Source organism: Tyto alba, unplaced genomic scaffold, assembly GCF_018691265.1.
Source record: "Tyto alba isolate M040663 unplaced genomic scaffold, T.alba_DEE_v4.0 Super-Scaffold_45, whole genome shotgun sequence".
NCBI lineage: Eukaryota > Metazoa > Chordata > Aves > Strigiformes > Tytonidae > Tyto > Tyto alba.
The window spans coordinates 34,866,843-34,893,608 of record NW_024881321.1 but is presented as its reverse complement, the minus strand read 5'-3'; the positions used below and the strand labels follow the sequence as shown (position 1 = coordinate 34,893,608).

Below are 26,766 nucleotides of genomic sequence, written 5' to 3'. Positions count from 1 at the left end.
CCCCCAGGAGACAAAAGATGCATGTTTTTCAAGCTGCATGTTTGGCCTTGGCAATTGCTTGTGCCTGTTGAGGACTTGGGGATTATATAGCACATAAAATCAAGGCAGAAGAAAATCTTTAAACTTCAAGAGCTACTTTTGGGTTGCTGTCTTGATCTTTGATGATACAGTATCCAGCATATTATTTATGGAAACTTTAAGGCTCAGGGAGCCCAGATCTCAGCCTGGACCCAGAAATATGTTTCAAATGCAGTTATTTTCATATTGCCCGTTTTTAAATTATTTTTTTCTTTTTTAAACACTAAGTTCATATTACAGACATGGGAACTATATCAGTAAATACTAGACTTGAATAAATATTTGGTAATCGGGTTACTAAAATATAATAAATGAAGATTATTAGAGGAGTAATTTCTATTCAAGATATTCTTAACTGCACAAACTGACTGGGACTAGATACATAAAACAATGATTTAGACAAAATCTAGCTTCAGGCTGCTGTCCAGAACCATGAGAAAGGTCATAATGTCTGGAGATTTCCAAAACACTTACCCAAACTTACCCATACACAGATGACTGTTCTCCTGTCCTGGTTCTGTCACACTTAAACACTAGGCATCCCCTTGCCTATCTGATTTGTGAGGCTCAGACCACTCTATTAAGGAGGGTCTGCACTAAAAACAACTAGAGATAGTTTTATTTCAAACAATCCACATGGAGTCGTCTTCCTGAAAGGATGCAAAGTCAGGTGCCCTAGTTTCTGGAATATTTTTCTGACCACCAATTTATACTATGTTGTGAGATAGAGGAGCTATAGCTCCATAAATGTTCATTTAATAGCTGTGGCTATTTCATTGCTACAGTTTTCTAGACTAGTGGTTTGTTCACATCTGGACAGTGAGAAAGTTGCATTCCAATTCCTGTTTTCAGAAATATTTAAGTAATTTATATGAAGCAGTAATTAGAAAGAGCCTGGAACACATTTCTCCTCTTTCTTTGGGAGTATATGACAGATTCAGCACTTTTCTTTCTGTAGTCTAATGAATACCAGGAGACAGGTGACTCCATATCCATGCAGACAGAAGGGGGTAGAGCCCAAATAAAAACAGTGAGGGCACAAGTGTTAGCTAACAGCTGTCACATGAACATTACTGTGATGGCAATATACCTGTGTTTGTCAAATTTTTCCTGTTGATGCTTCTAAGGACCTCAGCAGTTCTCCTGCATCTCAAAACAAATATTCATTAGCATGGTCTTTTCAGAGAAGAGTGGATTTATGAAAACATATGTCTGTGAGGAGTTAAAATTATGTGTAAATTCAGACTGCACCCAACAAACAATTTCAGCTGGAAAAGAAAAGGTGAAAACCATGTTGAAAATGTTTAAATATTCTATCTCAGTATTTTTCAAGGAAATTGTTTCATTTCAAAAATTAAACCTAAAAGGTTATGCTGTAATTTCATTTAACCACTTTTTTTTTCATCATAAAAGTTTGTTTGAAAATTAACCTAAGTTGACAGGAAAGAGAATAAGAAAGGACTAAGAGGGGCTTTTATTCACATATACAACAACCAGAACAAGCTACTTAAGGTTGAAGAAAATACTCCTAGCTAATTCAAGGTGTGTTTTTTTTGTTTACTGTAATAAAACAAAAATCCTCAAACAGTCAAATCATGACTTGACAAAATTTTTGCCTAAGATGCTTCACAGCAAAATCCATGGTTGGGCCAGATACAGCATACGTTCGTGTGGTTAGGGAAAGGGCCAAACCACAGAGGGAGGGCAGACAGTCTTTGCTAATGATCTAATTCTCACAGCCACAGTATAAGCCAGCACTGGAATTTATTTATTTATTCTCAAAATGAAAATCCTGAGTATACAGAGAACAGCAAAACTGGAAGAAAAGCATTTCCTTATACACCCTTCTGTTTTGTTCAGATACTGTCAAATAGTTATGCTCAGGTGCCGTTTTCTTTTTAAAAACTATATATTTAGAACACATAGCCATGAAATGTTTAATACCATTCTGGAAAACTGACTTGTACAGAGCTTAATTACATTTATTATTTAACAAGTGAATGGCAAAACTTATTTTAAGTTCCTCAGAGCATTTCAGATATTAGCAGGCTTTATAGAGATAAGAATAACAGGATTACTAGGGATGTCAATACTATAGAGCAGAATTAAAAACTACAATGAATATGGCTATTACCATCACTTTAGAACTATGCTACAATCTATTACGCTTTCTTAGCAAGTTAATGAAATTCTTTGTCCCACACACAAAGGATCTGCAGTATAATAAAGTTATTAAAGAAAATAAGTCAACATTTTAGAAGGAATAAAAAAGGATCACTGGCAAAACGGCAAATGTAATTCACTTATTCAACAATCATACTATTGTTTTGTAAACAATACAAATTTTTAAAAGTCTTATCACTTCATGCTGTACACAGATCTTCTGTAAAATATTGGTGCATGTATTTCTCTGAATGTCTAAATCGTTTTTTAAAAGCAGTTTTGCTTATAATCTGCAATAAGAATGTAACTACAGCAACCAAAAAACACCAAGTGCTATTTCAGGAGTAACAAGTAAGGTTTACAAGCTTTAAAAATTTCTCATGCCAACAGCTGTTGTTTTTCTTTTATTGTGGTTTATTATGGTTTCAGAATTCCCTTGGCTTTAAGACCAATGACTTTTTAAAGTGTAAAACATATCTGATTCTTCTTACCTTATACTGAAGGACAGGCTGATTTGTTAGAGGTTTTGTTTGTTTCACATATTAAAAATTAAGCAATAAGGCACAGTGTGGAGGAGTGATTATCTTATGATAACCCCAGCTTCCTGAAATTGCTTTATTGCAAATATAAATATATTTTAGATTGTGCATTGGATATTAGGGGCATTAACATGCTCATAGAGTTTAATCTTTCCCTTTAGAATATTAAATTCATAAGGCTTTTTTTTTTTTTTTTTTTTTTTTTGTCTAAGCTATTTTTTAATGTGCAAGAGAGGACTTCATATACTCAAGAAATACTGTAATTGGCTGGTGCATACTCTGCTGGGGAGATTAATTTACAAGCACTGTACAGTTCTGCTAAAACTACTTCTCAACATTTCAAAATGTCAATAGTATATTTTCCCAGCCCTGTAAACACATTTTGATACACAATATAAACCTTAATGGTAGTTTTAAGACACCTCTGGGGGTACGGTTATTTAAGCAATAAGACACAGTAGGGTGTGAATTATGGTATAATAATTCCCTACCAACTGCATTGTTAGGCAGGAGGCCAAAGGCCAGGGGACCAATGAACACACTAGGTGTGAATTATGACATCATAAGTCACACTCTGGAGTGTCTTACTGCCATTAGAGAAATATTTAAAACATGTTTTAACACAAATACTTTATTCCTATAGTACTACATTTTAATGGAAAAATCCTCCCAACTAAAAAGTTAGCCATTACATAACCTGGAATTAATAACAAATTTTTTTTTTTAAAAAAGGTCTCATATTCTGCTATTTAGTTTGTAGTATTGCACTGTGGTAACATGCCTTAAGTAAGAGCCCCAGAAAATATATGCCTTACCCAAGTTTGCAAAAAACAGAACAAAGGCCTTCTGCACAGTGGGGAATAATCTGCTTTGTTTATTGTCTAGAGAATCAGATTGCCTGAATCAGGTCTGTACTGGCTTCTACTGTGTAACTGTATTGATGAAATTGCTAGAAGATCTACATACCTTTTTTCCATGCTTGGTTCATACTACTGTAATAGGGCACAATTCAGACTTCGGAAGAGTTGCAAAAGGGTTGCTTAGACCCCATTTAAGCTCCTGGAGCTGAGGCTCATCACAGCCCTAACACCACTTTTAGTAAGGATTGCAAACAGTATAACGTGCATTTATACTATTTCCCATTTTAAACTCCATTTTAACCTCCATTTGACAAATGCATCCTCTCCCCTCCGGGAACTCCGGCATTACAGGCGCAGCAAGGACAGCAGTGTCATCGGGAGATACGCAAGCTCGCCTTACAGATAGCGAGCCCGGCCAGCTGGTCGCAAGCTCGCTGCTGCGGCAGGGATCTTGGCTTGTTCTGAACTGGCTTCTCAGCCAGCTTTTACAGCTTGCCCTAAACCTCCAGGCTGCTGTGGGTTGACTGCTACCAGTGGCTGAGCCAGCTAGTGGGCATTAGGGTCAGCAATATGATAGAGCTTATGAGCGGGCTATTTGCCAGCCCCGTTCGAGGAGCGATAAGCCTGAGGGCATGCCTGCCTGTCTCAGTGCAGTGAGGTGTTCAGGATTGCTAAGCTAGCTGGGTTGATGTTGTTATGGTTATGTGTGAGGATGCCGTGCCATGTAGGGATAACAGCTTCCATCCTGGAAGCAATGTAGTCGCGAGGTCAGGCTCTTGCATCCAGTTCTGGAGCCATTTCGTTTTGCTCTCAGACAGGGATCTCTGTGCGTCCCTGGTTATCAGAGCGAAAAGACAAAAAACCTCAATTCTTCCAGGCAAAGCTTCGTTCTGACATCAATGTTTAGTGGGTGAGAGTTGTTTTCTGCATAACCTCATAAGTGGTTAGCTGTCCCTCCTGGACAAAGTCATGATCTACGGCCAGCTACACCAGCTGGAGGTGAGATTCAGAGTCTAGAGTCCCCTCTTCTCCATGAAATAGAAATGGGTCATCTTGCAGAGAAGACTTCTGGGAAGCTAACAGTGGTAACAAGGTAAAATTCTGAGCTACCCTGGTGTCTCTTCTTCCTTGTCCACTCAAAACATCTTGTTTAATCTCCAGCAAGAGAAGGTGCTTAATTCTGCCTACAGCTTTATGATACTCATGGGAACAATTTGAGTTTTGCTGCCTCCCTGTAAAAACAAACAAACAAGCATGTGATTGCTTTTTGCCATTCAGCCTGCTTGAAGCTTCTGTCAAACATGATGGAAAAACCTACATCTGCAAGCAGGTTTTTTTCCTTTCCCAACAACTTCCAACCAAGGGTAAGCTCACTTTTTTAAACCTAGCTTACATTTGAAAATATTAGTTTTACATCCACTTGCAAAATTACAGGCACTTTTTCCTGGATCCCAATAGGAATGGGGCAAACAGCCAAAAAAAGTGTTTCACACTGGTTCTACATACTCCAAAAACTTAAAATAAGTGGCCCCTGACAAAATACCTGTGTATTTATATAAATTACACCTTTTAGTGGCAAAGCAGTATTTCAAAGACTGCTGAGCAGTAGCTAACAAGTTTCCAGCAGCATGTTTTTCATAAATTAACATTACTGCTCCGAACTCATGTTCGCCAACTAGAATGCTCCAATTTCTGAAACCATTTCATTATGTGAAATTTGAAGTATAAATGCATCACTGTACCACCATAAGGACATAATCCTTTGATATACCCATCTCCATAAAGCCTTCTGGCTTGTAACAGTAAATCACAGCCCTATTTTCATACCTCATTACCATTATGTATCTTTCCACTGACACCTGACCTTATGCATAATCAGGTATGAATTTCAAACCACACTTACAATCTAAATGAGTGCCTCATTATTTTACATAACCCAGAATGAAATAAGATTTGAGATGTAACTGCAGAATTCACAGTTCACACATTCAGAAACACAGGTCCACCGAAAAGAAGTCATGCTCTCTAATTCATGACTGTGAACAGCATCAAATCACACCTGCATCTAGGAGCTTTGCAAGAATTTCAGGATTGAATTTTAGAAAGGATATTGCCAGTTCTGAAAAAAACCAAACAACACAGTGTTGAAACTGTTTGGTATGTTGTTAAAGATAAACTATGAAAGAAAAATGCGAGTACTGAATTTATTACCTGTATTTTGAAGAAAGAACGACAGCACCAATTGCATAAAGTTATAAAACACCAGTAATAAACATGTGTATAATCTTCAGGTTTGCAACGCCAATAGAACACAGACATCTACAAAGAAATATATATATGTATACATGTAATATAATAAAACCATTCATTAGGGAACAAGAAACATCATATTTTTGTACTATATAAAACAGCTGTACAGTGTGCACACAGACTTTCCTGATCTCTCTAAAATGCCTGTCGATCACTTCTCCCTATCATCATTTGTTTAACACAGTTTCTTCACTGTCCATGGGAGAACTCTAAGTGACCATCTTGTACTTTTAAACTAAGTACTTATAGTGCAGTTTGTCTCCATATATATATACACACGCATACATATATATACTCACAGATGCACACATATATGTATATGTGTATATATATGAAAAGAACAAACACACAGATGTACACGCACACATGACAGATCTAAATAGCTCCTCCATCCTGTGCTCTTGAATGAGTGCTTATAAAAAATCCCTGCACGCTTTGTGAAGGGAAGAAAACTTGCTGATTGTGCAGCTTGAAGTCATTAGATGGTTTCTAACAGTCTGCAAACACACACATCAGAATCACATGGTGGTATCCCATATGCCCGAAGAGAGTCTGTTGCAGGAGGTATCTTCTACCTTCTTCAGCAGCGTTGGCTTTTTACAAGGCGGTGGAGGTGGGGCTGTGATTCTTTGCTCAGTGTTGTGCAAGATTTGCTGCCAGTCTTCTTGCTCTTCACACAGCTTTCTCCTCCAATCTAGAAGCTCTTGCAGAGCCACACTCTCGTTCTCTGAAAGTCTCAGCTGGTGAATAACCTGTTAGTGAGAAGGAAATAATAATAATAAAAAAGGCAGTAAGTGAATTCTCCTCGCAGTGTAAGACTGCAGTGTCCATGTTGAATGATACTTCTCACAGGATCCTCTGCCTCTGTTGTCAAGGATGTAAACCTGTAGGCAGGGAAGATGCAGGTCCTGTTTTCTTACCTGCTTTGTAATGAGCTCAGTGACATGTATAATGATGTATAAACAATAATGACTTTCAGCAAAATAACCTTTCCTTGAGTTCAGGAGAGGTGTTTTATTCTGCCAAGCCCTGTGTGAGGAGGCAACCACCTTCTGCTCTCCATCCATTATTTGCAAAGGGCACCATGGAGCATTATAAGCTTATCCACGCATTCTAGCAGGATGATGAACAGAAATCCTGCAACTGCTACTGTGTACTCTGGCTTAGCCATTTTTGATGTTGAGTGACTGTGAGTGCTCCCTTTCTAATGTTTATGATTAAAGAAATAAATTAAGCACTCGAGTTCTATACTTTTGCCGAGGGAAAGCTGCTCTCATTTGTACTACAGCTGAAAGAAAACAGATCAAACAACCCTGTTAATAACTTGAAGCTACCTTCTCCTCCAAAAGGGTTTAGAACTTTGTGCTTAACTTGCTGCCCCACTCTCCATTTATCATTCGTTACACTGAAAATAAGGAAAATTAATGGTTTAGGATTGCCTTATTTCAATCTCATGTCTGAAAGTCATGGAATTGAAGTTGTATGAAGCAGGTGCCAAAAATGAAATTAATGGAAAAAACTCCCCTATGTCAGCAAAGGGTACATAACACAGTCCTTTGTAACACACAAACCAGACTGCCTACAGTGATGAGTGGTCCATATTTCTATCAACTTGGTCTTAAAACTGTTGCCATATACTACTGTTATACGCATAAAATACTCCTTTACACAGAGCAAATAGCAACTGCAGGAGTAGCAAGGCTTTGCCACTAAATATAAATACCCAAAGATCCATAACCAAGAAACTATAAGCTGTTTTGCTGCTTAGAATTAATAATGCTACTTGTCACAGATAGGTGTCATCCTTAGACACAGGGGCTGGCCCTTGTCTTGCTTCAGAGAATACATTAACAATTTTAAATGTATTTTCTGTTGGCCTGAAACTATTTATAAATTTATCCTGAAGTAACCAAACAGCTCTGCACTAGATTCATAATCCACCTAGGAGAAACCATTCCCTCCCATTTAACTTTTCTGTTCCAGTGACTGTTTATTTTGTCCAAGCCAGTTTGAAGCCCTCATGACAGCACAAGTTCACAAAGCTATGAAGTCCATCTTACCATCCTTTAAGACCTACTTAGCACCTGTGAAGTACAGCAGCACCTGAAGCAGGTAGTGAGAGCTATTTGCTTGCGGGTATTCTGTAGCAGAAGGGGCCTATCTAGGAAATAAGAACCAAACCTACCATAACAGCTAATGGCCCTTACCCTGCTACCTTCCTTCTTAAGGACACCACAGGGGCATCTATAAGGGCATGTATGACATGACTACAGTGCCCATACTTCACGTTGTACAACAGGCTCACATGAAAAGTATGGCTATTCTTGTCAAGGTTGCATTTATTCTACCTGTCATAATGAGAGATGGCTGCACGTTAGTTACCATGATAGAGGAACTGATGTGCAGTGCCCTTAAATGCTCACGAGACACTGCGCGTGTGGTTGGTTCCAGCTGCAAGGAGGGCTGAGTGACATGAAGGGCACTTTTGTCACTGATGGGCAATGAGGTTCCTGGGGTAGAAGGCTTTGATATTGCCTGTGGCTCCTGCTGTTCCTTCATGGAATAGCAGGTACCTGGGGACAGGCTTACACAGGCTTTACCCTGCTGCTTCAGATGTGTCCTGTGCAAGTCAGACCTTTCACTCGTGCTGTCAGAAAAGGAATGAGACTTTACATGGAGATGCCTGAAGATCGATGAGGAATCTGCTTAAGTTCTGGTTGCTTGATACTTCAGAGAGAAATGCATTAACCTACATGATGTCTTAGTAAAAGGTATTATAATTTCAGTTATAATTGAAAATTATAATTGTTGTAAATTCTGCATTTTTAAGAAAAGAGAAGAAAAATGGAAAGTCTTTGAAAGATTTCGTAAAATATATTTTAGTGCCATCCCAGTTGTGAATCACTATGAAATCAAAAACCTCCTTGCTTTTATGTTTACACCAAACGCAAGAAGGCATCTCAGCAACTCAAAGGAAAAGGAAACGTTCCACAGATATTGTTAGAGGGATATCAGAGACTTCTTGTGTACCAGAACACTTTTTTTTTTTTTTTTTTTTTTTCAGAATGGGTAGGAAAGGTTAGAAGACAAATGAGAATTTTGTATTTGGAAACAGTTTATCAAGAAAGACAGGTCAGGTAGTTTTATCCTATGGGAGAGGTGTATATTTTGGGAGGCACCGTGGCTTACTATGGCCAATTCCTATAGGTTTTTGTGGGTTTAAATTACAAGCATAAGCCAATTTAGAAAACAGATAGATTGGAATCCAGTCTTCCCAATTTAGATACCTTATTTATATCTAAGTTTTAGGCACTTCATGAACTTGTATTAGGCATGCTTCTCAGAGAGGTGCTAGACCATACAAAAAGCAAGCTATGTTAGACTGTCATTGCAGGAGTTTCACATGAAAGAGTTTCAGAGCAAAACAATCAAAAGATGTGCCTGAACACTACTAGATAAGTAGCCTTATAAGAAAACAGGTATTTTGAAACCATGTGTTATTGGATGTGCTCAGGTGACAAAGGTTTGGTAGCATGACCAATGAAGTATGGAGGAATTTTCAGTTTTGAAAGATGGACAAAGTATTTGAATAGGGACAGTGCCACTGCTATTCTAAGAAACGTAAAGGCACACAGGTGCAGGATGAAAAGTGAATACATTTTGCCTGGGCAAGGCAATTGACAAATGCATCCTATTTATAGCTTATAGGCACTGAAGAAGCTTTATTATACTGACCCTGCTTATATAAGCTGTAAATTAATGTTGGGTCAGCAGTTTCATTATAGAACTCATTTTCCAGTGTATAGTGGACAAATGTTGGTCCAGTCCACAAATAAGTGTACATCTTTTATTGTATTCTTTAAACAAGGTTGGGAAAATATCTCATATCTTTATTCATTATGAGATTGATCTGGTAAGTACGCTGGAAAAAGTTTATATTTCAACCTAAATGAAGGACATGCAATGGAAATGCAGTGGAAATGAAATGGGGGGAAATGCACAAGAAATTACAGAGCTTTAAATGGATCAATTAATTTAATTAGATCTATTTGAATAACATATCTTCTCTCTTTTCCACTCATGATTAGACCTGTGACAAGCTAAAGATTTATTATACATATTCATTATAGAAAAGATTTGCTGAATAATGTCACATGAAACCATGTAAAACAGCAAGCTACGGTTCTTCATCAGTCTATATCCAGAACAGGTATTTTGCAAAGGGTGAATGAGATGTGTAGGAAGTAATCACTTTAAGACTACTGAGCACGCTACAAACACTGAACATTGAACAAACAACTTCAGCCATTAAGGGGTAGAGATGGTACCAACTGTAGACCAGGATTTTTCGACTCAAAGTCAATAGTCAGACATGAGCAACATAGCATTTGGGCTAGACCCACAAAAATACATAGCATTTAGCAGCCTTGCCATCTGGTGGAAACACCATCCATCCATGTATTTGGTATCCAGAGTCCTTACTGAGCAAAGAGAAGCTAAAGTGTCCAAGACAGTGACACACAAGAGAAGAGCACATGGAGTTATCAAAGCTGTTCATTGGAAACTGCAAATGGATTGAAGCAGTTAAACAAGATCCATATTTTCCAATGCAAAATATGGCAAGAGGAACAAAATAAATTTGTACTGAGCAGCCCAGGGCAGAGATCCCAGGATTTGTTCCTCCCACCTCACAGCCCAAACTACCAGACTGCAGAAGCAAGTGCTCTCTTCCTGGCACTAGGGATTTTAGTTGGTGACAGAACAACAATGGCTCTGTTCCATCAGGACATGCATGGAAGGTCTTCCACCATTATCTAGTGGTTAGAACATATTGGGAAATCAGAAGATGTGGCTTTGACTTCTGTCAGGTTAAGGAAGAGACTGAGTTCCCACATGCTGAGGGGACACTGCAACCACAGGAGGTGGACTCTGAGTGCAAGGAAGAAGGACTTTGGCTCCTGTGCTTTGTGCTGCCCATGTGTGGTAAGTATGCTAAAGAAAGTCCTTCAGACTGAGTGCCTTGTGGTTTTAGTGCACAAGAGACAGTGGAGATAGAGCCATTTCATTGTATGATGGCAAACATGAAAATCTTGGAGCACGATTTTGCGATTTTTCCTACTGAGCTATACACATTTAAGTATTGCATAGTCATTTGAGAATGAGCCCATGAATTGCCTTCTGGATTTAGGCTTCTAAATTCTGTCTAAATTTCACTTTATGGCCTAAAGCAGACATACTGGATTTCAACTTTGTCTTAGAATCAAGATAAATTGCTGTAAGATAAGTCAATAAATTATTTTAATTATAGTCTTATTTCTTACACTAGTTAAAAAAGTCAGTGAGTTTTTAATTATGGAAAGTTAGAAGTTTCACATTTTTAAATCATTTGTGACAAAAGATATGCCAGATAAAAAGATTAAAAGGTCCATTTAAAATTGAGTTATTTAGAGATTTGGCTCTAGAACCTCAGGAAATTCATTCTGCATTAAAAGATCAAATGCTATAACTTTACAGAGGTATCCTGGGTTTGAGTGAGTGGTGGGGTTTTTTGGTGGCAGGGGAGGGGGCTATAGGGGTGGCCCCCTCTGAGAAGCTTCTCGAAACTCCCCCAGCTCCACGTCAGCTCCACCTCTGCACCAAAACTGAGCCAATCAGCTGTGCCTCTGCAATAACGTATTTAAGAAGGGACGTGGTGACAGGCAGTCGGACTTGTGAGGAGGAGTTGCTGCAGCTGCATGAACACCAAGGTCAGTGGAGGAACGGAGGAAGAAAGGAGGGGGGAGGTGTGCCGGAGCAGAGACCCCCCTGTATCCTGTGGGGAGACGGCAGGGCGGCCCCCCCTGCCACCCATGAAGATCTACAGTGGAGCAGACTGTGTTTTTGTGTTTTTCACATGGAGCAGACTGTTATGGACTGTGTTTTTCACATGGATGAGCAAGGTGCTGTGTCCGAAGAAGGCCGGGGTCTCATGGGAAAAGGTAGCCCCGCTGCTGTAATTCAGCACTGGGAGGATTGCAGCATGCGGGGCAGTCCCACGCCGGAGCAGCTCGGGAAGGGCTGCAGCCGTGGGAGGGAATCCAGTTGGAGAAAATTGGTGACCCACACCAGAGCTGTGAAAGGAAATGCTGTGGCCTGTGGGAGGGACTCATGTTAGAGAAAGTTTGTGGAGGACTGTCTCCTGTGAGAGGGGGACCATGATGGAGCAGGGGGAAGAAGTTCCAGAAGCTCCCCCCACCGAAGATGGAGAAAGGGGCAGTACTGACTGCACCCCCCATTCCCTGCCCCTGCGCCCCTGGGGGAGGAGGTAGAGATATCGGGAGCAGACCTGAGCCTGGGAAGAAGGGAGGGGTGGGGGGGAGGTGTTCTCAAGATGTGGCAATGCTTCTCACTGTTCTACTCTGTTAAGTGTTGTTAGTGTCTGTAATAAAAGTATGTTATTTTTTTTCTTCCCCTAATGAGTCTGCCTTTTGCCCGTGAACATAATGGGTGATTTGCCCCTCCTGGTCCTATCTCGAACCCCAAGCCTGGCTCTCTGTCCCTTCTCATTGCTGGAAGAGAAGGGAGAGAGTGGCTGTGTGATGTTTGGCTGCTGAGCAGGCTCAAACCACGACAACAGGATATTTGGTAACATTCAGAAGTAACAAAGAGCTTATATTGTCTATTTGTGTGTCAAATGCAACACAGTCTTAATCATCAAGCTATGGCTAACTGTCTGCCAAACAGAGATTTATTAATTTGCATATAGTAGATTCTTTTGAGTATTTCACCTCATTCAGCTCTCTCCCTGAACAAATATATGGTTTATTTTTTAAAAAATACGTGTATTGCACTGTAGCAATTTTTTTGGTCATGTGTGCTTGCATTGATTTTTCTACTACTATTCACCAGAAAAAATAAAAGAAGTATTTAATTACATTCTTGGATGTTAAAACAATTTTCTTTGCACAAAATGTGGCTCTGCATGTTTTATTACAGTTCTGGTTTTAGTTGCTTCTGTAAGTTTTAGTAAAATTCCTAAATATAGACATATAAGCAGAACAGAAAATATATTTTTAAATCACAACACAATTTAAGGACATATATAATGTATAAACCTGTGCTTCTGAGACATCTGCATGGGGTAGCTAGTCCATAATTTCTCTTCAGAGAAATACTGCCAGTTATTTCCTTTAATAGATTTGTCAATGTTGTTGTTTTAAAGTAACTGTCAGTAGATGCTCACAATTAATTATTACAGCATTATTATGTTTGTGTTCCATTAGTGTTTTAAATTGTTAGTAAAGTTGAGGTCCCATCATGGAATCCACACGGAGATTGAGTCTAGAACAGCAGTGATTTTACCTTTCTAAAATTTGATCAGGATCTAAAGTGAGTTATGCAATAAATGTAAAATGTTGATGATAAATTACCATAATTATCTTAGAAATGGAACTGCTTTGACAAAATCCCTGTTTTTAATCTTTTCCAGTTTGTAGGCTGCCTAAAAATGTAATCAGAACAGATTTCAGCCAATAGGTGACTCACAGTTGTCTTTATTAGAGCCCTCAAAAGCAGTTCACAAACACCAGTGGGTCTCCTGCAGATCATCAGCTTTAAAGACAGAAGTGATCAGGATGTTTTCACCTCTCATTTCAAAATTAAGAACACAATTTCATTCAGTAATTCTGGAACTAATGCTTACTGTATGCAATTATTAGGAAGACCAACATATTTTGATTCAACCTGTGACAGATACGCCTCTCTCACAAAAATGTTTCTAACTCATTTTAAGGGCTTCATCTTTCTCCATTTTCTTTTTCAATCTGATAAGCCACTACATTGACTTCCAACTATGCATGTCACATCCTTTTTCCGAAGTACAGGACAGGCACACTGCAACCACTCAAAAAACACTCACCCCTTAGGTTCAGACAGATATGTTTGGTGTTTTCTATGTTACAAAAAAGCATAAATCAGGAAAGTATTGCTCTCTCACCAATTCTTGAATCAAGAAAAGAAAATCTGTCAGCCTACATGTGATTTATCAATACAATACTCATTTAAAGATACAAAGGGAAAGAACACAGTAAATCAAGGATGTGTTAAGAAGACTAAGGCAAGCATTCAACATAAATCAAATCAATATGTAAATCTGTGTTTGATTGGGAAACCTGCATTGGCCACGTAAGACCCCATCAGGGAGTAGAGAGCAGCTATGATAAATGAGTTTACATGCTTCTAAATTCCAATTAAAAATCTTCAAATACAAATGTACCACTGGGATCCAAGCTGATTCATGTGATTGTCTTGTGAATGGTGGGACATGCATTTTTTTGAAAACATAGTCCCACTGGACATAATAACTTGATACGTGATACACAACAAGAAAGTAGTTTTAGTTAATCATTCTTTTAAACTGCTGATGATTTTTCTTTGTGTTGGAGCAACCTTACAATCTCCAAAAATAAAACTCTCCAAATGGAGGCAAATGGGTTTATTGGAAAGGAGAAAATGGCAAAGACAACAGGTGCTCTGTCTGTCTGGTGCAAATCTGGAACTACTCTGGAGGAGGTATGCCAGATTAAATAGAGTTAAACATGAGATCCATAACTGAAATATATATTGCATTTTCTTTGTTCTAAACAAGAAAACACTTTTTTCTCTCTCAGTTAAAATTTCTTATTACATCAAAAGGATAAACTACCTTTAGAGCAGGTATAGATGACATACCAAAGGAAGTTACAGCTTTGCTGATATTTAAAAATTGGGGGTAATCTTAAAAGTAACTTTGTATTTAAAATAAAACTAAAAAGGAACTACAGTTCTGAACATAATCAGATCACCACAAGAGTAATGAGAAACCTTCTGACAAGCATTTTTCAGCTATCTGGATTTTTTGAGGGACAGATTTAATTTTCTTCCAAACATCAGTTGTGGGATAATGTGGGAAGCAAGATATTCTGGTGTCAGAGATCATGCAGGCACAAGCAACTTTGATTGCCCAGTCCAGCCTTCTGCTATCACATGGCATTTGCAAAACTCTCAAGCTTCATCCTAAAAAAAATTAATTCCACTCTTTGACTTAGTTCGGCTTTCTGAAAGGATTTTTCAGAAAAAAAAATATGAGGGAAAAGTCCACTAGAGGATTACAAGCTACAAAATGAACTTTGCCTCCAGGAGGCCCTTCCTCACAGACCACTGGAAACTGAGAGATCACACTGGCAACAGAGGCACCCTAAACCCCTCTCTTTTCCCTCGGCAGCAGTGCCTTCTCATTTTTGTCAGAGGCTCCAAGGCTACACACACCTTTGGTGTGCCTCAGACAGAAGATTTTATATTCTTCAACTGATCGCAGTGTTATTTCTGGTGTAAGCTGTCCAATTTTCTCTCATAGTTTTGGGGTTTTCTGATTTTTTTTTTTTTTTGTTTGTTTGTTTGTTTGCTTGTTTGGTTTTGGGGGGGGGCATGGGTGGGTTGGCTTTAGATGATTTTTTTTTTTTTTTCTTTTCAGGAACGCATTTTAGTTGCAAAAGTAGGGCTTGGTCTTCTGTACTTTTGTACCTCTCTCTCAGTGAAGTGGTAACATGCCTGGGACCACAATATTCTCAATTCATCAGGTCAATCATCTTCCACACAGCTTAGAGGTATTTCAGCAAAGAAAGATATTATATCTTTGCAAAATAAAATCAGTACACAAATCCTGAGTATAGCTGTAAGGTATCATCTGGCAGGAAGTATTAGGACAAAGTTGGCAATGTTTAGTAATATATGACAGCACATGTCAGGCACTCTGATTACCTGAGCTGGGAATACAGTTGGACAGCTCTATACGTTTAAAACAGCTGTGTATTTTATTTACTTATTTGGATCTTGTGAGCTTCAATTATTTATTTTATTTGTTTTGGCTGAGTTTCTTTCAGCTCTAGATTTCTGATATCAACTACAAAATGACACCTTCCCAGAGTGACTAAAACATCAACGAATATTGAAATATACTGTTTTTTTCTCTACGGCAATATTTCTCTTTCCAGCTAAACTGACTACACAATGCTCTAAAACCTTCAGAGCATCCTCCTAATTGGCCTCTGATGCTTGAGAGAAAGATTATGTTCAGGATATCAACTGCGCAACTATGCCTTTCTCAAGATGAGTTCTGAAAACAAATAAATTATCATCGAGATCCTCAGAAGAGCTGATATAACAATGCTAATACCACTTTGTACCTAATCTAACAAAAAATATCTGAAAAACTGAATCATGTTGCTACTTAATCGATCACTGTTGCTTTATGGTATTAATGGAGGTATCTTACTTGATCGGTTAGACACTAGGTTTGCCACAATGCTTTTGAAGCAATTACAAAAACAACCATCAACTCATATTTTCTAATGTTGGGTATCATCCTTTCTTGTATAAAAACACTACACTTATGGTCAACATTACAGGCAAACGCTGCTTAATTTATGGTCTGTTATCAGTCTAAATCTCTGCTGATCTACATGTATGCGGCAGTGTGTGACAGCAAGGGAATGAAGGGCAGAGGCACCAATTTATTCTCTCTCACACCAGGCACTTGTGACTAAGTCAGAGGGGAAGTCACTCCCCACAGGTGGTGCTGTCGGTGGGGTAGTGGACCACACTCCCATTGAACTCACACCTGAAGCATTCTTTAGAGTGACACATTGGCCGCTGTGGCAGCCCAAGGGGAATAACTACACACTTTCGCCAAGCACCTGACCTTAGGGAGGGCACAGGGATGCTCAGGAGGTTTTGTTCCCTCTCCTCAACAGTCACAGCCTCCTACCAGAGGAAAATGCAACGAGGATGAAGCAGTAGAGACAAAAAAGTGGCCTCAAATATGTAGGGAGCTGACTGTGGAACCTACTGGTTTAAAGAGGAGAATCTGCACTTTCCCTTTTGGATGTCACAGCAGTCAGTTCTAGGACATACTGGCTGAGGAGAGGGGCATCAGCCCTCCAAAGCCCTTGATACAGAAACACAAGATAATGTACCTACTGATGAATTTATACTATGCGTTACCTCATACCATTTAATCTATAAGGCACGTGTTTTTGACTGTAAGTTTTCTAAAAACAAAGCTTCACTGTGTTGTAAGACCTGATTTTTGTCTGTATGTGACACTACAAAGAGAATTCTTTGACATTACTGTCAAAACAATAAACAAAACATAAATCAGGGGGATATACGGATTCAGATCAATGATAAATATATAACATTCTATGTCCTGTCTTGGATGTTAAGTGTTTACAAAGGAGTTAGTGATTTTTTTATTACACCAGACTTGTTTGATTGCCATGTTTTGCTTCAAAGATGATCAAAGATTATGTCTAGCTAACAGCCAAACATGATGGACATTTATCAAAAATGTTAGAGCCCAGTGTTTAGAACTGTGACAGCAGGCAGGGGGTAGCAACACATTCCATTCTTAACTATTCATTTTTTTAAAACTTTTAAACAGTCAACAAAAGAAGTGATTGGCAACAAATATTAAATCAAGTAGGAACAAAGGCGACCCTTGAAACTATAATGAATATGCAGCTCCGTCTGAGGGAAGAGACTGCTGAAAGCAATGAGATTTCTTGAAATAAGAGCTATGGCTTAAGGTATAATGAAACAATAAATACATTCTTCACGAATATGAAAAGACGTTTCCAATTTTTCATTGTCAGATGTTGGCTCCTATATTACTGCAATCTGCCAACCAGCACTATGGGGTTTAAACAAAATAGAAGAGATAAGACTGCAGATTTTTTAATATAACAATATGGGAAAAAATAACCATCATTTTTTTTGTCTTACCTCTTTGAGCATGTGATGGATAAAACATGTTTCAGAAGTGGGTAACCAAAATCTTACACCAGGGTGTATTGTGTGTCTGATATCACTTAACCTACTAGGATGGCAAACTGTTTGCTTGTTTGTGTCTTGTTCTGGGAGTATTTCCACAGGATGCTGAACGCATGTGACATCATCTTACAAATAAGCCAATGTTCAGCCATTAGAAAACTAAACTGCACAAAGAGGCTTTGCACCTTTTAATGGGAAAATTTCTACCTTTATTTTTGAATGGCTGAATCTTCAGAACACTGTGGTTGCAAACTAACTTGCACAGAAAGCAACCCTATGGTCGGTAGGTGGATCATTACAATTATTTCTAGTTTATGGAACATAAAAGATCACATTGACATGTGTATGAAGATGAATATCATATCTGGAACATCACATAGACTTTCTATATTTTTACTCCTTAGTCATTTTCTCTTTTTACTCTACCACCCTATGGTCTGTCCTTGGTTCTTCCCCTCTTTTTTTTCTTATCCCCCTTTTAGCTGTTTTTCTCACTTCTCTGTTTTTTTTTTTTTTTCTTCTCTCTAGACCTTCCTTCTATCCTCTTTGTAAACCCCATATTCCATTTTATTATTTACTTTCTTTCTTAGTCATTTTATTCTTCCTCCAACCGTACTTCTCTGAATCATCCTTTATCTGATGCCTGTTTTACTCCCCGCTCCCACCCCCCCCACACACTTCTTATCATTCTAGGCTTTAATCTGCCCCTCACTTCCCATATGTTCATTATCTCCAGGTTGTCCATCTCATCCTGCTACAGACAGACCATGTTGCTTCTTGCTGCCCACATAAGAAACAAGGAGTCTTTAAACTGGCCTGATTTTCTTCATTCCACTGTATCTTTCTCACACCACAACCTACTTCGTAGTGGATGTTAATAACATTATTTTTACCAAAAAAAAAAAAAAAGAAACAGTCCTGGATCTGTGAAAAAGAAGACATCAGGGCCGCTTAGTTTTTGTGTGAGGTGCCAAAGATACAATCTTGCTTTTGTTGACTCAGCTTCATCTTGCTGCTGTTGCTGACATTCCAAAGAACTTAGATATTTCAACAGTCTTTATGGTCTGTCTTTTAAACATATGCACTCATAGGAGCTATCGAGAACAGAGGAAGTAAGAAATACAGTCTGGAGAAAAGAGCCCATTGGAATGGCCAAGGAACTGAGAAATGCTTCACGTAAAAGAGAAAGAGCGCAGAGGTAATGTTTTATAGAGCTTTTTTATTTTAGAGGGGCTTTTAGGTTTTAGACCCTGATAAGCAATTTCAACATTTGTGGAGTCGCCAGTATGCTTTGGGATCACTTTCTGGAATGTGACTGAGTAGAAATGACTCTTAGTCATAACAAAATTTTCTATCTAAGCAAGATTATGGCACAAATTACCAGAAGAGACATCTTTTCCATTTTGGTGGTCTCTGCCTCTGGAAGGAAATTATGGCATAAGAATTGAAGACTACAGATCCAGGCACATTTGGAAGTCCCAAACCGTTTAAACAAATCACTGAAACAATTTGAAATAATAACATTAAAATAATTTTAAATCAGTAATTTTAAATCAAGTTTGGAAAAGGAAGTTTCCTAGGTTTCTGCTGTTTGGGGAGCAAGAAGCACAGCACAGCTTCCAAAAGATTTTCTATAGAAGCTCAGTTACATGCAGTCCTTGCAGCTGATATATGTGGGCTTAGTCGCTAAGAACAAAGTAGGTTTTCTTCTAAGGGTAGATTAGGATTTTGTTTCTTGCATTACCATTTTACTGTAGATTTCTAGTGTACATTTTGAAGATTTTCTTGACTAGAATGTTTTGGCTTACAAGGAAAGAACAAAATTGGAAGCTGGTATGCTGGGTTGTGAAAAGAATATGTGTGGCTCTTTGCTAATAAACAGTTTCTTAAAGATCACTATTTTAATGAAAAAAAGTGCATGAAACTTCTTGATAACTGGTTTCACCCCCAAATTCATGGCTTGGTTTTCATCTTTATTCTCAATAAAGATGACACTACAGTGTTGTATCAGTTGTTAGGTTCTTTATGTTATTATGTGGTGCCTACTTGCAACCTTTAGACATAATTGCTTGGAAATCCACAACTGAACAGCCACAGAACAATATGAAGAAAAAGGTATTAATTTAACAACAACATACTTTGTTGTTCTTTTAACACACAAGACTAATTACTTTTGATGTAAGTTCTTCAATTTCTGATGACACAAAAATTGAACTATATTTTTAATATTCTTCCCCTTTTTCTAGCAGAAGAAAGTAGAATTTTATTACATAACTTTCAAATTATAAATATTTTGTTAGTGTTTTAACATTTTTTTTTTCAATTTTTTTTCCTTTTTCATTCTGATAAAAATTGACCTTTAAGTAACCATTACCCTAGAAAAGTAGCATTTGTGCTCAATTGTGAACTTTTTTGGTTTGTTTTCAGCAGACTTTACTTTGAAGATGATCAATTAAGTTGCTGAGTTCACATCTGCATGGTATTTTATACTTGGTAATTGCTTCCAACAGTGTTTGTTAAAAGATTGATCCTTATGATGCATGTCGACAGATACTGAGCTGAAGAATTTGCTCTCTGAAGTGTGTAGGTTTGCAATGTGCAGGAAGTATCAGGCAGTGATGCAGGTAATTATCACTTGATGTGACAACATGATGGTACCGTAAGCCACAATGCCTAAACTTTAGTTGGATGTATATGAGCCTTGAAATCCTGTGACAAAAATGAAATTAACTCCTGTCACTTCATAAGGAACTAGCAGGGAGATATTAAAAAACCCCATAAATATTAGAAGTCCCTGAAAGCTAATGAACCAGTTTCCTTTAGCTGAAATGACAGAGTGTCTGCCAAGAAATCCAAGGACACAGTCTATGTTTCTTTCTCTAAAGCAATTAGTCAATCAGTACCTTCACAGATCTGTGAAACAATCTGTCCTATTATTTCATATGTCTCTGCAAGAATTACTTTAAAGTGATAAGGTTACTGCAGTGAAGCCTGGCAAAGACTTTTACAATAGGGTTGTACACTGTTAGAGTCACCAGCAGCATGCTAAGAAATGTCAACTGTAATTAAAACCAATCATTTTCAAATATATGCCATGCTTTGGAAATGGCGTGGAATGCTTTTTACGGTAAGAATTATCAGCCCTGTGAGCACAGACTTTTTTTAGGTTTTGGTTTTTTTAATTTGTAGGAGGAAGATTTTTTTCTCCTCTTGGCAATACCATTTTGGAAGATGTTTATTCATTATGGCAATTGTATCAAAAAGCTCAGAACTGCAGGTTTCTTCTCTAAACTTGTCACAGTTCTTATTGAGCTTGCATTTAAAGATTGTCCCTGCATGTAATTCTGAGTACAAGGCATGGAATCTATTTTTGTGAAACACTTTGGCAAAACATCTATTTACTGAAAAGTGACATTTCAAAGTACTGAATTGAAATCGTGTTCAGCTTTTGGCAAGCAGTTTTGGAAAAATCAAAAATACAAGTTTGCAAATGGTTAAAGACTTGCTTCTAAAATAAAGCATTTTAATGTTGCAGAGTAATTTCACATAAGGATACAGTTTCCATTTGCAAAGATAAGAAGAAGATAATTGCTCCCCTATACCCAGTTCATTTAACCCTCCATGTACTGTACTGATGTAGCAATTTAAACATGATCCTCCTTAATCTCAGGCAAGCATTTTAGCAACAGAGGTGTAAGGTGCTCCAGGAAAAAAGTGTCTCACTGTGTGAGGTTTATAACTGCAGTAGTGTCAGGGACTTGGATTTTTCATTCACTAGAGAGGGCTCTTTGGTTACTCTCATGCCTAATAAGTATTTGGTTGATCATTAAAAAATATAACAGAGACGACTGAAAACATTGCCTTCCGTTGTCTTCATAATCTCATAACCTCATCCAGTATACTGATTGGAGACAGTAGACCTGTATGTTTTTCCAGTATGGTCAAAGTACATTTTGAGAGTCTGAGAGGTAGGTTGATGGTAAAGATTTGTTACTGTGTGCAAGATGGGTATGTGCCTATGTGTGTCAGGCAGCTCTGGCCAGCCTCACTTATGTATCTGAAGAGATTAGTGTGAGATTTGATGAGTGCCATCTTGGCACAATTTTTCAACTCAGAATAGGCACTGTAGTTATGCCTGTGCTTTGGACACTGGGGCAGAAACACAAAAAGTGAAGACTTTTGTACGGGTTTGCTCACATATTTACTCAGTTAAAACCTATTTTTTTTCAAAGTTCTGTTAAGACTGAATATGATGTTGAATATTGAATCCCACTCCTGTTGGAGTCAATGGCCAAACACTCATTCACTTGGTTAGGGCCAGTATTTTGTTGTAATGAAATTCCAGATGTCCCTTGCAGACAACAAGTAGCTTTTAAATGTGATAAAGCACTTCCCTTATGAGAGGTTTCGGTTGAGAAAATTCCTGTCAGTTCCAACATATTTTCTCTTTGGACAATATTTGGCTTTACTGTAAAATTCTTACAGCCACCTCAAATGAAAAAATGACACAGGACTACCCTTTTAGAAAAGTGGACTGAAGACATAAAGACAACATAATAATATATTACTACCATTTAAGTGAAATAAAATAAAATTTCTTGAATGCCTTCATGCCTGAATGGGCTATTTAGAAAGTAGTGTTTCACATTGTATATAAAATGCTGAAGAAAAGGATGAAGAAAATATATTATGACAAATTTCATTCCTTTTTGTTCACTTAATGCACACTGCTGTGTCACAACTTAATCCTGTGTTGTGTTGTTAAAGTGACATTAACTAAACAGAAATTTTAAAAGAACCAAAGTTCAAGCTTCACACTACCTCAGTACCTATTGATGTTTTAAATAACAGATATTTTTATTTTAATTTTTACTTATTGATATCAGTAGAAAATCAGTGAAGACCACTTTTAAAGTCTTCACTGCTTTTGTGCACAAAAGGTTGATATAGTTATGCATTTATCCCTATGGGACTCATTATCATGCAGCTCTTTCTGGTATGAATGAATATCTTGAGATAACATCTTGGTCCTCTCAGGGTGAAGAGACATATTTCCTGCCTGAAAATAGCACCCTTACAACCAGCAACAGCAAGTTTCATTAACTTTGAACTCTACTATGAGAACCTTCCAGGATGATTATCCTTCCAGCAAAAAAAAGCTAAGATTAAAGTAATCATTGTCCTTAGCTCAATACAAACCTATAAGAGAAGTCTGCATTTTTCAATGCCATCACACAAATTTGAATTTAGACAGCTTTCAACATGCAGCTACTATGATTTTTTTTCTCTTTTACTAGTTCTAGTAGACTGTCAATGAAATATTTACCTGACTAGTGTGGCTCTCCCTATGTCTTTGAATCGATGAGCTTGCTGTAGTGCTGGCCGACAGTCTTGAATATTCGTTTTCCTCTGGTAAACCTAAAGCAGAACAATACTAATTTATAATCTGACATTTATGCATTGGTTGATTTCAGCATGAGATTTGAAAGTCCTTGACATGTTTTACTAAAAAAAAAAAAACAAACAAACAAAAAAGTCACACATTTGCCTGGATATTTACTATTTCCATGCTTACTGAAACAGGAACAATTATTGTTTACCAAATATGAATACCATCATAGGTATGCATGCTGGTTTACAGAAGGAACAATTGTACTGAAAGAGCCTACAAATTACACAGTACCTATTCACTGGCCAGGGATTCCTTCTGCAATGCGGAAATCCCTGGCTCCTCTTCCCCTGGCTCCTTTTCATCACAGAAGCAATGCAAAGGGAATGGAAAACAGGCTTGTGGTCTGCTCTCAAATAATGACCCTAGGTCACACGGGAAGTCGATAGTAGGCCCAGAACTTACAACTTCATCTCCTCAGTACAAAGGTTTTTTTTTATTTCTTGCACTTATTGTGCACTCTCCATGGGGGAATTAGCTGCCCAAAATTTAGCTGTGTAAAAACCAGTCGTCCAGCAAAAAAAGAGCCAGGTAGTCTCTCCCTGTATTCAAGAGAAACAAACATTTCTGCACAGTGATCCTAGAGCGAGGCTCACTGCCGGTGCTTCCCCATCATTTCCGCCGGAGTGGAAGGACCATTCCCATAGTACTACAGAGGATCTGAAAGGAGGCATGAGGGGAAGCAAAGGTGGAAGCAGAAACACAGTGACTCCATGATAGGTGTTATTAAACCCCTCACAAACTAGAATCACAGGCACCATGGTAGGTCTGGTATCCAGCAATTTTGGTATTGCTTTGTATCGCATATATTCCAAATTTTCATACTACTATGGCATCCATAAAGAGCATATACTCCATAAACTCCTTCTTTAGTCAACTGAACAGAGCTAGCCACCGTGAGAAGAGGACTCATCCTGGTAAGATGTGCAAGTTCAGTTTTTCTAAGTAAATTGCCTGAGATTTACTAACTATAAATGGATAACATCTAAACTGAAGTATTTGATTAGACTAAGCATCTACTTTTTGTGTGGCTAAAACTAGGTAAGGTGATTCTGGGCCTAGATATGTAACTCTTAGATAAGAAAAAATGAGGTGAGCCCCCCTCTTTGCATATTATATCCAACATACACAGAATCATAAAGGAAAAAATTCAAAACTCAAATGCAGTGCATCATGAACTACTTATGAGATTATGTACTGCACTACACATAGTTCTGTTTCATGTTCATGTTCAGTTTCTTGTTCAATCATGAAACTGGCATAGAAACACTCTGTGAAACATGCTTGCCTCCCAACCTGCTATTTTCAGTATTAAAAGTTTTTTGTTGTTGTTTTTTTTTATTTTGATAAATGATCATTAACTCTTATGTGGTTATTGATACATGATTTAACTCATGAAAATATAAATTGCACGAATAATCCCATAAAATAACCTGACTTTGCGAGAGAAATAGAACAAGAATTTTAAAGAGAAGGAATGATCCTTATTCCTTTTTGGCCTCTTTACCCTGCTTTTAATTTCTCCCTTATAATGGTGCATCTCCAAAGCTTTGTAACTAGGGACAGCTATTTTTTTTTCTTTTGTTGTTGGTGTTGTTTTTTTTGTTTGGTTTTGTTTTTATTTATTCTTCTGAATAAAACTTGTGGAAGTATTCATAAATATGGATCTTTTTCTACAGTTTCAAATCATCTGGACTTCCCCTGGATACACACAGGCAGTGAAGAAGGTGGAACCCCTGCTTGCAGCTCAGGAGTCAGGTCAAATCTTGTGAGAATCCAGCATTTCAGTCCTTTCTGCCCAGTGCAGAGGAGTCTCACTCTGTTCTTTCAGTGATTGGAACTATGTGTTGTTCTGAGGTAATCACTTTTATAAGCTGGTCCATGATATCTTAGATATGTTCTGGGGCAAGGTCTGATGTCCAGGCTCTCCAGTATGCTAGGCTTGTAAGATATATAGAAGTTTCCACTCTTCCCTTCTTACCTATATTAAATTCTCTGTCCTCCAACTTAAAATTCTCCCTCAGCAAAATCACATAATTTTAGTCAAATGAAATGCTTGAAATGAATACCTCTCCAAAAATCCATATTTTGTCAACACAAAACAAATCTCTTTTTTCCAAATAATTTCCTGATCTAATAATTTTTTCACATGGATTCAGTCTGGATACATCTCAAACAAAGTAATAAAAAATTATCCACATTTTAATGAAAAATGCCTTTTTAAAGTAGATGCTATTCAATTAATTAAAATACAAGATATAATGTAAATTATTTGCATGATTCTTAGACCACCATAAATGAATGAAAATACTTTCCTAGGCCAGCAGCATGTTTTGAAAAAGATACTGCTTTTGCACTGTATTCATACACTTTAGGATCCACTGTTCATGACAGCCTTGAGCTAAGAATAAGATTATCAATGATTTTCTGTTTTTTTCTATGAAAAACACTTTGATAAGAGGTCTTATCAAAGAAATAAAGTTTCCATGTAGAGCAACAGCATGTCGTCACAGACATGGCAAGCAGCGGCTTGGTGGAGTTTGGAAAGATAAATGGAGTAGTTGATTACATTCTGAGAGTTTTCCTTTACGTACACCTAAGTAAATATTAGGATACCACAGCTGTGCCCTGAATAAGACCTTGCTTAATTCAGCACAAGGTTAGAAGCATCCGTTTAGCAGTGGCAGAGGCAGAACTGCAGCAACATGAGTTAATCAGGGGTTCAGGCTGGAGCACTAATTACACCATCTGGACTGGGCTTTCTTGCAACTATTCTCAAGTTACCAAAAGTAAGTCTCTGATTTGGCAATTTTTTGGCAAAATTATGCTTGCTAACATTATTACTGCAATTGTATGTGGTGGTGAAAATGATAGCAAGGAATATGATTCAATCAATAATCTCTAACTGGAGGAGTTAAATGAAAGAAATGCACTCCATTTTCTTCACATAATTAAGAATATGGCCTTGCCCCAAACAATATATGTATTGAAGCTAGAAACCCAATCCTTTACCCTGTTACTTCCTGTAATGTGCTTTCTATATTGCTTAAAGGAGGATCCCATACTCAATCCCTGATCTTTTTCTTGTACTTCCTATTTCCCATTTCTGCCCTGTTCTCAGATACTCCTTAGGATCCTTCAGATAAATAGCTTGCATCTCAAATAATGAGATCTAGATCAGTGGACATCTAGAAGTGGTTCTGTGGTTTCAGAGAACCTCCAGTCTCATAGGCTCTGCTATCCCCAAACCCTGAACCTCCTAGCCTCCAAGATGCATCTTTGCAAAACAACATCAACACCGCAGAGTGTCTGGGTCTTCGCAGCTGTGGCCAGACATCATTCCCCAAACCTTCTACCTTCCTCCATGATTCTGCATTCACACACACAGGCTGGATCTACTGATCGGCTACACCTGGCACATTGGCTGCTATATATTTCCAGGAGAGGCAAGATGTAAGGCTCTGTGCTCAACAGCATGTAGCCTGTGTCATGGTGACACGTCCTTTTTCTGTCAGGTTAT

General features: G+C 38.0%; 1 protein-coding gene across 5 annotated transcripts in view; it reads right to left on the bottom strand.

The window, feature by feature from the left end:
- Window positions 1-1,825: 1,825 nt before the first annotated feature.
- The window catches only part of MYO16 (myosin XVI), a 395,602-nt gene continuing 370,661 nt past the window's right edge, over window positions 1,826-26,766 (bottom strand). For all 5 annotated transcript variants that reach the window (XM_032997101.2, XM_032997107.2, XM_032997106.2 and 2 more), the window contains 2 exons: window positions 23,124-23,215; window positions 1,826-6,702 (listed from right to left, as the gene is read on the bottom strand). In XM_032997101.2, coding sequence (XP_032852992.1) covers window positions 6,469-6,702; window positions 23,124-23,215 — 326 coding nt within the window. In that variant the 3' untranslated portion in view covers window positions 1,826-6,468. The remainder of the gene's footprint in view (window positions 6,703-23,123; window positions 23,216-26,766) is intronic.